General features: G+C 39.4%; 1 protein-coding gene across 1 annotated transcript; it reads left to right on the top strand.

The window, feature by feature from the left end:
* Positions 1-1,291: 1,291 nt before the first annotated feature.
* Positions 1,292-11,800, top strand: LOC100556198 (tRNA N(3)-methylcytidine methyltransferase METTL2). Its single transcript, XM_003222423.4, has 9 exons — positions 1,292-1,622; positions 3,235-3,326; positions 5,515-5,882; positions 6,732-6,781; positions 7,723-7,783; positions 8,210-8,349; positions 9,167-9,273; positions 10,785-10,850; positions 11,073-11,800. The coding sequence occupies exons 1-9, from the start codon at positions 1,531-1,533 to the stop codon at positions 11,234-11,236; spliced, it is 1,140 nt and encodes a 379-aa protein (XP_003222471.1). The 5' UTR covers positions 1,292-1,530; the 3' UTR covers positions 11,237-11,800.
* Positions 11,801-12,026: the final 226 nt, after the last annotated feature.

Here is a 12,026-nt window from a genome sequence, read left to right as displayed (position 1 = left end):
ATAGGGCTTGTTCTCCAGGCCCTTGATAATTTTAGTCGTCCTCCTCTGGACACTTTCCAGCTTGTCAACATCTCCCTTCAACTGTGGTACCCAGAATTGGACACAGTATTCCAGGTTGGTCTGACCAAGGCAGAATAGAGGGGGAGCATGACTTCCTTGGATCTAAACACTAGACTCCTATTTACGCAGGCCAGAATTCCATTGGCTTTTTTAGCCACTGCATCACATTGTTAGCTTATGTTTAACTTGCTGTCTGTGAGGACTCCAAGATCTTTTTCACATGTCCTGCTGTCGAGCCAGGTGTCCCCCATTCTGTTTCTTTGCATTTCATTTGGAGTATCTTGCATTTGTCCCATTGAACTTCATTTTGTTAGTTTCGAACCATCTCTCTAATCTGATCATTTTGAATTCTGTTCCTTCATACACACATACACACAAACACACAAAAGTAAAAAATAGCAACAATACATACAAGGTAAGACATTAAACATACATCAATTCTACTTCTAAGACTAATCTAGCATTACAGGCATTATACATCAATACCAATCTGCTAGATCTCGATTATAGGTAGAGCGCTGTTACCTTCCCACTGGAGCGGTACCTATTGATCTACTCACATTGACATGCTTTCGAACTGCTAGGTTGGCAGAAGCTGGAGCTGACAGCGGGAAATCATTCCACTCCCCAGATTCGAATGCGTTTTGGGGAGCACATCCAGCAGCTCAGCCATTTGACCCACTGAGCCATTGGGGACTCCTCCATTTTCTTGTTCAATTATAAAAAATAAAAACTTATTTTTAATCATATGGAAATATATATATCCACTTTAAGTTTTATTTTGACACACAGATGCAACTAGAAGCTCTACATGTATCCCTCTTTTTTTCTTTTTCTTTTTTGTATCAGGAGCAACCGGAGTTGCTTCTGGAGTGAGAGAATTGGCAGTCTGCAAGGACGTTGCCCAGGGGACGCCCGGATGTTTTGATGTTTTACCATCCTTGTGGGAGGCTTCTCTCATGTCCCCGCATGGAGCTGGAGCTGATAGAGGGAGCTCATTCGCGCTCTCCCCGGGTGGGATTCGAATCTGGCAGCCTTCAGGTCAGCAACCCAACCTTCAAGTCACAAGGCTTTTATCCCATAGGCCACCGAAGGCTCCTATGTATCACTCTGTGCAACTAGAAGCTCTGCATATATCACTCTGTGCAGCCAGAAGCTCTGTATGTATCACTCTGTGCAGCCAGAAGCTCTGTATGTATCACTCTATATTTCTATATTTGTAGTTACACAGGAATATAACCTGATGTTTTTCACTCTGATCGGTTTTCAGGACCACGCCAAGCAAGCGTGTTCTCTCGCGCATGCGCATTGTACGGCCCGTTTCTCTTATTGGAAGACCACGCTGTGTTATCCGCGCATGCGCGCTCCGCAGCCCTAGTTCTATATTGGAATACAGCTCTTAGAAACTCAGGGGGAAGAGGGCTGGGGATTCGCCACCTGCTTCCGGCTCTGTTTTTCCCTTTTCTTCCTATGGCGGCAACCGGCGACGATGGGAGGAAAAGGAGGCAGTTTGGGAACCGTTTTCTCACCGATCCGACTCGCCTTTTCCAGCACAACGCCTGGTAAGGAGCCCTCCTCCTGTGAGTCTATTCCAGGCAGAGGGGATTCTGGATTCACCTACTCTGTAGACCGGGCATTGGCAAATTTGGGCCCTCCGGGTGTTTTGGACTCCAACTCCCACAATTCCTAACAGCCGGTAGGCTGTTAGGAATTGTGGGAGTTGGAGTCCAAACACCCGGAGGGCCCAAGTTTGCCCATTCCTGCTGTAGACTCAATGCAGTTTGACACCACTTTAGCTGTAGTGGCTCAATGTTATAGGATCGTGGGAGTTCTAGTTTTACAAGGTTCTCTAAAGAGAAACTACAAATCCCAGGATTCCATATCACCAAGGCCTCTTCAACAGTGCCCTATAAAATCCAGATTCTCTGCTTTGAACTGGATTATATGGCAGTGTGGACTCACATAATCCAGTTCAAAGCAGATCATGTGGATGATCTGTTTTGATAACCTGGATTATATGGCAGTGTAGATCCAGCCTTGAACCATGGCTGTTAACAGGTGTCAAATTGCATTAATTCTACAGTGTAGATGAACTCTTTGTCGAAAGTGTCATGAGAAAGGCAGGTTATGTGTGAGGTCTTAAGGGAAGTGAAGACATACATGGGCAGACCTCATTCATATTTCAAGAACCACATGGCTAAATTGTGGGTTTACATGGATATTTAGTTTGTTTTGACTCGTGCTGCTGAGCTTGTTTTTTGTAATATATACCAGCCTTCTATGGAGCTACTATGGCATAGTGGTTTGTGTGTTGGGCTATGACTCTGCTTTTTTAAGATCAAGTGTGGGGGTGATGTGGTTTTAGACTTGAATGTACTTTTAAACAGTTTTTTCAGGATTTAAATTGTTTACTTTTTAAATAAAATTAATATTTAATACTATTTTAATGTTTGTATATTTTTCAATTTTAAATTGTATTTAATTCGCTTTCACTAGAAGCCACTTTGAGTCTCTCTTGTAGAGAAAGCGGGTATAAATATTTTTTTTATCATGTCAGAAGCAACTTGAGAACATACTACAAGTCGCTTCTGGTATAAGAGAATTGGCCATCTACAGAGATATTACCCAGCGGATGCACGGATGTGTTACCATCCTGCTTGGAGGCTTCTCTCATGTCCCCACAAGCTAGAGCTGACAGATGGGAGCTCTCACTCCCACAGATTCAAACCAGAAATCTTCAGGTCTGCAACCCACCCTTCAGGTCACCAGTTCAGCCAGCACAAGGGTTTAATCCATTGCGCGACTGCAGCTCCTTATAAATAAACATAATAATAATAAACATAAAGATAATAATAGGGTTTGAATCCCCGCTTAGTCATGGAAACCCATTGGGTGATTTTAGACAAGTCGCACTTTCTCAGCCACACAATCATTTGTTTCACAAAGTACTTGAAGGTAACCAACAAAAACAAACTGCCTTTCTGCTCCAGATTCTTCCACTTATCTTCCTCCATGGGTTTATGCCATTATTTTTTTCTCAAATAACACAACTTCCATGATTATGTATATGTAAGGTCTGCAGGCTGGTTTCTGCCTTTAGGTACAAGGCTATCTCTGGATTCTGGAATTTAAGGTTAAATGTGCTGAGTTACTTCCATTCTTTTCTTTCTCCAGGGATAACGTGGAGTGGTCTGAAGAGCAGGAAGCTGTGGCTCGAGCAAAAGTCCGAGAGAACAGCATAGAGTTTGTCCCACAAGATCAGCAAGGTAGTGCGGCTACTCATATTTTCTCCAGATGTTGGTTAACTCCAGCATCATCTTTTTTGGTCCTAGCCCAGAGAAGTTTAATGATAACACTATGTAACAAAATCTGAAAACTGTTCCTGGTTTGAGAGTATTATTTCCTGTTCAATTGTGCAGTACTTATTTGAAAGCAATTGTTAAAAATCCAGAAACTTTGTTTTTGTGGCCGCCACAAACTATGTTGAATTGGTTGAGACTCTATGAGATATTTATTGAAAAACTATAGCAAAATGTGCTGCAGAATGTCGCACAAAAACAATGTTTTTTCAGTTTACTAAACATTTCCCATGTTTTTATGGCAGAACCAATTAGGAAATGACATTTATAACCTAGGAACAAAATTTATGTTACATAGTGTAATCAATCTAGAGTGAACCAAATAGCACCATGTGGATCTAAATGCCAGATTGCAGCTGCCAGCATAGTCACTGGGCAATTCCTCGGAGATGTAGATAACTAATATCTACGGACTTCACAATTTCTAACTTTGCTCTAAATCACTGCTTCTTCAACTATGGGTCCTGACCCCAAATGAGCTTTCCTTAGCTCAGTGTCACAAAAGATTTGGTAACAATAAAAGGTTTCCGAGCACCACCCATTTACACAAATCTGTTAGCAACAATGGCCAGTGTTTATAGTAGACTCTGCAAAAATGCTTTAGCTGTATTCCACAAAAGGAAAATCAACCTGTTTAGCAAGCCTTACAAATGCTGATTCATTATCAGTAAATGTTTGATTTTTATTTTATACACATGGGGTTACATAAAATTTTCTCAGGCAAAATGGGATTGCAAGTGGAAAAAGTTTAGGAAGCTGTACTCTAGATCATACCTATGCTTTCAATGTACACATGTTGTTCCATTGAAATTTGTAATATAAATACAGGGTTCATAATAATTAGTTAGTTGGATATTTATCAGTTTTTATGTTGATCCTAAATGGAAAGTTGGGGATATATAACTGCTTTCTTGCTTTCCTTTTTTTTCTATAGTACACAGAAAGTTGAGAGTGAACATTTGGTTGGTTAGTCTTGTGCTTATGCTTTCTACTTACTTCAGTGGGCTACAATGAATCAAATTAATATTGGATATATGAATACTGGACGGAGAGCTAATGGGAGTTTTCGGTGTCAGTCGATCCTTATGCATGAGAGAATGCTACAGAGATTGCTTGAAAGTCAAGAGCATGGGTTCCTATGAACATTTATTGCAGTTATAAATTAGTGGCTTAACTTCCCAAATCATCTTTCCTTCCCCCTCTCCTTTTTGATACTGGCAATAAGCTTCCAACAGCCATAGGAAATTGATCTCAACCTAATATCCTGATAATAGCTAAGCATTTTTATACAAGTGTCTATGTTGTATAGTTGAGGGGGGAGATGAACTATGATGTTTGTTTTTATTCATACATAAAGTACATGGAGTTTGAGCAAACACCAAAAGCAGAATTATATATTCTGCTATTATATAGCTAACAGAAGCAGAATTGTACATGGGATCAGTGATCTAAACACCTTTCCTGACACCCAGCTTAGCTCTGATATTTTACGTGAACCAGGCTTAGGGAAAATTGTTTCAAGAACAGGACTGTAGGCAGGTTTGACAGAAACAGGCTCAACGCCTTTGTAATATGCATCTCTCCTGATGCTAAAATCAATAGAGATAGAAGAATAAATCAATTGAGATATTTGGCAATAGGATATTGCCAGATTAAATTCAGTGGAGATCTTTGAGGGGAATGAAATGTGGAGAAAGTAAAATAAAGCTGTTGAAAATATGTGCACATAATAGTTTCCAAATATTTTTAAATACTGACAGATCAATGCTTTGAGGACTGGAAAAGACGCAATTAGTTTAACTATAAAAAGCAAGTGTAAGTCAAGCTTGGAAATAATTTTTAATGGGAACAATTATACAACAAATGGGGGTCTGTGGGATTACCTACCATGGAGTCATTTTCAAAAATCTCACAATTTTATTCACTCAGATGTACTTGTATCAGCCTATAACATCAGCCTCCAAATGGTTTGAACTGAAACTCCTAGCAGTCTCAGCTATCATAAAGAGTGGTCAGTAATGATGAGAATCATAGTCCAGAACATCTGGAAGATGGACGCATTATGGTTATTTTGCATTTTGTCTTTCTCTTACAGATGCCTATGAGTTCAATGCCAACGAGTACTGGAATGCTTTCTACAAAACTCATGAAAATGGTTTTTTTAAGGACAGACACTGGCTGTTTACAGAATTTCCTGAACTAGCACCAAACTTATGTGGCAGTCAGGTTGGCACATGTGTCACCAAGGAAGCTGTGGAAAATGCCAACATCTCAGACCTTGGAAGCAGCAGTGCCCATGGACTTGATTCAGCGGAGAATGGTATCGTAGAACATCTGAACTCTGAACCAGACAGTGGTGACATGATCCATGCAGAGGTTGAACCAGGATCAAAGAAGCTGGAGGAACAAAAACTAAAAGAAGGTGACTTCCCAGGGTCATCTGCTACTTATCGAATATTAGAGGTAACAGTCCTATGAATCAGAACTTTAGAGTAACTAGGCTGGTGATGCAGTGGACATGCTGAGTTCAGTATCCTTTTTACCAACATGGGTAATGTATGGTCAGGGAGACTTGAAAGCAGAGTGTGATGGTGATATTTTACACCATGTTGATAATACTTACCACCCCCTCTACCCAAAACAATCAAACTCAAAGCTGCTCCAAATCTAAACAAAGCTAGCTGTGTACATAGATATTTGATTTCTGTGCTTTTTAAAAGTTTGTAGCAACCACTGCAATGACCATATGAAATTTCTTTGAAGCAATGGATGTTAATGGCCATGAGAATGATAGAGTTTTTACCCGTTATATTGAAAATACCCACTGGAAGGCATTTGTTTGTGGTACGTTTCAGTATTAATTAGAATAGCTTTATTGTCATTGTGCTATTGCACATTAAATGCCTGTCCTTGTCTTTGTCACCCTGTACCATCTGCCAGATAGCAAGAATTAATATATATACACACATACACATACTTAGTGAGATGTATCCCCAAGAATGCTGAGTTTTCTTAAGGCTGCAGAACCTATTAAAGTTTGTTGATTACCAAGAATTTTGCAGTTTGAAAGATAACATTTCAACATAAGCAGAGTAAATGTATAAGGATAAGCAACTGTATGGGGAAAAGCTGTTTACTTCATATTTGTATTACTTAAAATATGCATAATATAAGTTATTTTCAGAATGATAATCATGTTAGTCTGTTGTAGCAAAATCAGTGAAAAACCTGGCAGAATTTTATAGACTAGCAAATGTATGATGGCATGAGATTTTATTATCGTAGCTTAAAATATATTTGTTTTCTTGGCAGGTGGGATGTGGTGCTGGGAACACAGTCTTCCCCATCCTCCAAACTAACAAGTAAGAAAAACTTCCAAGTACATTTTGAATCTTTAAAAAAATTAATTGGCTTTTTTATAATTACAGTAGTTATATAGTCTGCCCAGACATAAGCCCAGTTAGTTTTATTGGGACTCTGAAATAAGTGAACATAAAGGTGCAACCTCTGATTCTGTGGAAGTTCTAATGTCTCTTATTTGCAATCGGGAGGCCCCAAACTGACTGAGTTCTCATCATGCGAAAATGGTTCAATTTCTCCCTACATTTCATGTATAAAGGTTGGTTGACACAGTGAAATCTCTAAGATAGGCAATTCTCCCATCTGCTCTAGGAAGAGATATATCTATTCTGTGCTTTTTAAAAGTGAAATTCTATTTACATTTTAAAATAAATCACTTTCTTTAGAGAACCGTGTTTAGTTAACTTCCTTACAACCCTTTATAAAAGGTGTAAATTTGCTGTATATAGATGTACTAGACTATAACATCCAGAATCCTGCTGTCCTTTATGCTGGATGTGCCATTCTGAGTGTTCAGCCCAAGACATCTAGGGGTGCCAGGTTAGAAAGAATGGGTTATGCCAAGAGATGGTATCTAACCCAATGCCCTTCCTCTCAGCTTTCTCCAGGGAGTTCATATTTGGTTTCCTTGTTTCTCCATCTATTTTATACAACAGTCCTTGTTGTCAACATGCACAAACTGTATCCACTCTACTTTTAATCACCAGATTTGATTCAGGCTCAATTTCAGTCCTGCCTAGCCAGACTCTCCTGATGTCTCCCAGTATTTCATAGTTTATCTTTTTTCCCCTTTAGTGAAATAATGCTAGTGTTTATCTGTGCCTGCTTTGCAGTTGTGTCTCAGATTTCATGTTGCTTTTCTTGCTGGTGCCATCTTTGACAACACCTCTACAATCATTCATCATTCTAAAAATTATGGACTGTCCCTTTTGGTTTGTTTCAGTGACCCGAGCTTGTTTGTGTATTGCTGTGACTTCTCCACTACAGCAGTGGACCTTGTCAAGGTAAAAAAAAGAGAGAGAATTTGATAAATACCACCATGTATCTCAAAGTATGCAGTGCCTTTTGCTATCGTCATGTAATGCAGTTCTTTGACTAATGTCACATGGAGTAGAGCCTTTCACTAACAGCTTATTCCAACCATGAGAAAAATGGAAAGAGCCGTTGGGTTTAAAACTGGAGTGGACAGGCTGAGAAACCCTATGAAGCTATCACTACTTTGCTTGGGGGTTGTTGGTGGGGGGCCTGCAGAATCTTAGTGCCAGACACAGAGGAAACAAAGGAGTAGCTTTGTCAATAGGTCAGGCTCTGCCCACTCTTGGCTCCAGCCCTCAGTTGTCTTTTTGCCTTCTTATGCAGTAGTCTCATTATACTTCAGAATGAGACTACTGCTAAAATATGCTCTAACAACAATAATTGTGAACATGCAGGCTCATCCAGAATATGATGCCTCTCGTTGTTTTGCCTTTGTCCACGACCTGTGCAACAGTGATGATCCCTTGCCAATGCCAGAAGAAAGTCTTGATGTGGTGGTTCTCATTTTTGTGCTTTCATCAATTCTCCCAGAAAAGTATGTAACTGTCACTAAATTCTATTGACATCTTGCAGATAGGATTGTGTATTGGGGGAAGTGGCTGTTGCAAAATTGTATTTTTGTGACAAGCAGAAAATCAAGTATATCAACAGTATGTGTGAATGCATGGGTGAGGATTAACTCTTTTGAAGTTGAGCAGCAAAAACAGTACTGAGCTTTAAATGTGACCTTTCCTTCAGCTGGTTATGCTGAGCTGATAGATGACTACCATACATCAATAGCCCACTTATATACAAAATAGAAAATAATAAGTTCAGCGAATAAATTGAGTGTTAAACTTATTATACTGTTCAAATTCACAGTAATAACGAACAATATTGTATGGGTTTTGTACAATCACTCTGAAATAATATCGACGCCATGTGTTCTTATGCCGAGTTGAACAAGAATCAGCCGCCCACAACCTGTTTCGGCCTTTCTCCAGGCCTTCTTCTGGTGGTCTGAAATTGTTATATACATCAACATTTGCTACAAATATATCCATTTAACATCATATACTGAAATACATTGTAAGGCACTTACAAAGTTATAAACTTGACACTTGTTCTGCTTAGAGATACAGGTTTTTATACATAGTGGGATCTAGACCAAAGGAACAAAATGTGGCTGTAAGCATTTGAAAGTTACATATACAAAAAATAAATGTTTTTTCAAGATGTGAACATATTTCACATATTAACTGTGTACTCACGGTATACTCTGCCTTACCAATTCAGGAACCCATTCATATTGTACCATCCATCAATGGCAGTCACGTCTTATTTTGACCAATGTTTACTTCTCCTTTTTCTAGAATGCAGTGTGTTATCAGTAGACTTAGCAAACTTCTGAAACCTGGGGGAATGATTTTGTTACGTGATTATGGCCGTTATGATCTCGCTCAACTCCGCTTTAAGAAAGGTATGGCAACAGGTGGGGTGATGGTGTTCAATGTTGTTGCTGTGTACCTTCACATTGTTTCTGACTTATGGTAACACTAAGGCAAATCTATCATACACTTTTCCTGGTGAGATTTGTTTGTGAGGAGGGGAATTTGCCTTTGCCTTGCTCTGAGACTGAGAGAGTATACTTCCAGAAGATTTCCCAGTTGGTTTGCATGGCTGGGCAGGGATTTCAGTCTTGGTCTCCAACACCCTTGGTCCAACATTCAAACTACTACACCATCCTAACTCTGATGCTTAGACACCAAAGTGGTTTTAGATTTTTTGAAGGCACAGGAACTCTTTTCATGAGCAAAAGTAGTATACAAGTCAAAGACAAAAAAAATGGTTTAAGGATATGAAAGGGTATAATGTCACATGTTTTCTACATCTTTTTGGGTTGCAGTGAAGCCACAAGTTTGTAGTTTTTACACAGCTGAACGCATTTTGGTCTTAGTCAATACTTATTTGTTCCCCAGGCAATGGTTACATTTCAGAGGAAAGACTAGAGAAAACACCTTTGATTATTTACCTAAGAAGACCCTATAAAATACATGAGGTCACCATATGTCAGTGTGTGACTTGAAAGCATTTATAATGGAAGAGAGAATAAGTTCTGATAAAACTGACTTTTTTTTTTCTCTTTACCCTTTTGGTTAGATGTCTGTCCCAGTTCTGAAAGCTAACAGTGTGATGCAGCGCTTACTAACATTGTGCCCTCAGAAATTGTTGGACCCCCAGATCCCAAATTTGTCCAGCCAATGTTGATGTATTCTGAAAGCTGTGGTCCAGGATCACCTAGGAACCCACTAGTTGCTAATATAGTTATAATGAGACTTGGGAGAGCAAGATTGCAAGTCCCTACTAAAACATGAACCTCATTGAGTGACCTAGTCCAAAGATAGCCTATCTCACATATTGCTGTGAGGATAAAATGGCATGAAGGAGAGCAATACCATCTTGAGATCATTTGAGGAAAGGTGGGAAGTAAATTTAACTAATAGATGCAACTATGGTGAGAAAACATACCACTGAGCTTTGAAGGTGGTAGAAAACAAGAAAGGGGGTGAAGTTTGATTAATGGCATAACACTGTATGTGTACGCCATCTGGAAATAAGTATTGTATCTGTAAGAAAGTGGAAAGAGGCCTGTAGGGTGTAATTATTTTGAGTGTTCCTGTAGCCACCATTTATTTGGATGGTGGAATAAAGAAGCAAGCTATAAGTTGTGTTACCTCATTTTCAGAGAGAAAGAGACCAAGCCCACGTGTGTGTTGTGCTAGATTTAGGCATCTTATTTCTGGACTTGAAAACAATAAGAACAGTTGCTTAAGTTCAAATCATCACTAACCTGGTTTCCAACTGAAGGAAAGACTGTGATTATCTTTCAGCCATATATTGTGGTCCCTGCCATCATCTTATGTAGGAATGTGGGCAGCAGCACTTGGAGTCAAGCCAGTTGTAGTTAGAATGTTCATTCTTCTCTTCCAGGTCAGTGTTTGGCTGATAACTTCTATGTGAGAGGAGATGGTACACGAGTTTATTTCTTCACGCAAGGTAAGCAAATTGCAATTCCAGCTATGGAGTCTTAGGGTACAATTGCCAGGTGAAAGTCACTAACTGCATTCATATTCTTTTACTCCCCCTTTTTTTAAAGATCATTTTTTGGGGACACACACACAATTTTGTCACATTGTGCATTGTTCTGCTTTGTAAATTGTTTTACAGAGAAATATACTAAGAATGAAGGAATACATGAAATTCTTCTTTATCCCCTAGATGAATTGGATTTACTGTTCTCTTCTGCGGACTTAGAGAAGGTTCAGAATATGGTCGACCGTCGCCTTCAAGTGAACAGAGGAAAACAAGTCACAATGTACAGGGTCTGGATCCAGTGTAAATATCGCAAGCTTCCCAGAAAAAGAGAGATGAGGAGTCCGTAAAAGAAAGAACTCCCTCCCAACATTGTGGTTGAACCTATTGGGATCATTCCTGTGGGGAAACTGCCCTATGATATGGGGGAAATTATCACCAACTTGATATAGCCAGAGGACTCCACTGTGATTTTGTCAAGGGACACAATATTTACTGACACTGGGCCTCAGTACATATGAAGAGTGAAAATTATAGGTCTATGGACTAGGGAGAGGAGAGAATGCTCATTATTTCTAATGAACACCATGTTGTGACTTGCAAAGCTCTTCCTACAGTCTCATAATTCAGACATGCTTCTGAAATGTCTTAATCATTCCTTTGTAAATAACATTTGAATTCCTAAAATGGTGTGGCTGTCTTCTGAAGCTAAATGTTGGATCCATAAAGGACCCCTTTTAAGATGTAATGCCACATTATGGTGAGCTCATATGCACTCACTCGTCTTCCTTCTTGCCAAAGATTTTTTTTAAAGAGATTTTACTTTTAAACTAATTATGGTTCTGTGTTTTACTTGAAACTATAGTTAGTTTAAACTGTGGTTGTTGTAAACCAGGATTAAACCATGGTTTGATCATCTTGGCTTGACTGTGTGCGTTTGGATATAATAGGTACAATAGCTAGCTTGAAACAGCAAGAGAGATGGTTCTGCTTGCTGGGGGTGACTCATGCTTATTCAGATCTCAGGGTCATTTGTTTCTAGATATTGCCAGTCTTGCTTGGGATCTTTTTTCAGCCATGCTGGATTGGACCAAAGTCCTAGACAATCATGTACTCTGTTCCCACAGTTGACAACCTATG

The sequence above is a fragment of the Anolis carolinensis genome, chromosome 6 (genome assembly GCF_035594765.1).
Source record: "Anolis carolinensis isolate JA03-04 chromosome 6, rAnoCar3.1.pri, whole genome shotgun sequence".
In the NCBI taxonomy this organism is placed as follows: Eukaryota; Metazoa; Chordata; class Lepidosauria; order Squamata; family Dactyloidae; genus Anolis; species Anolis carolinensis.
Note: the sequence above shows the minus strand (reverse complement) of the source record. Positions and strands in the feature narration are given on the sequence as shown.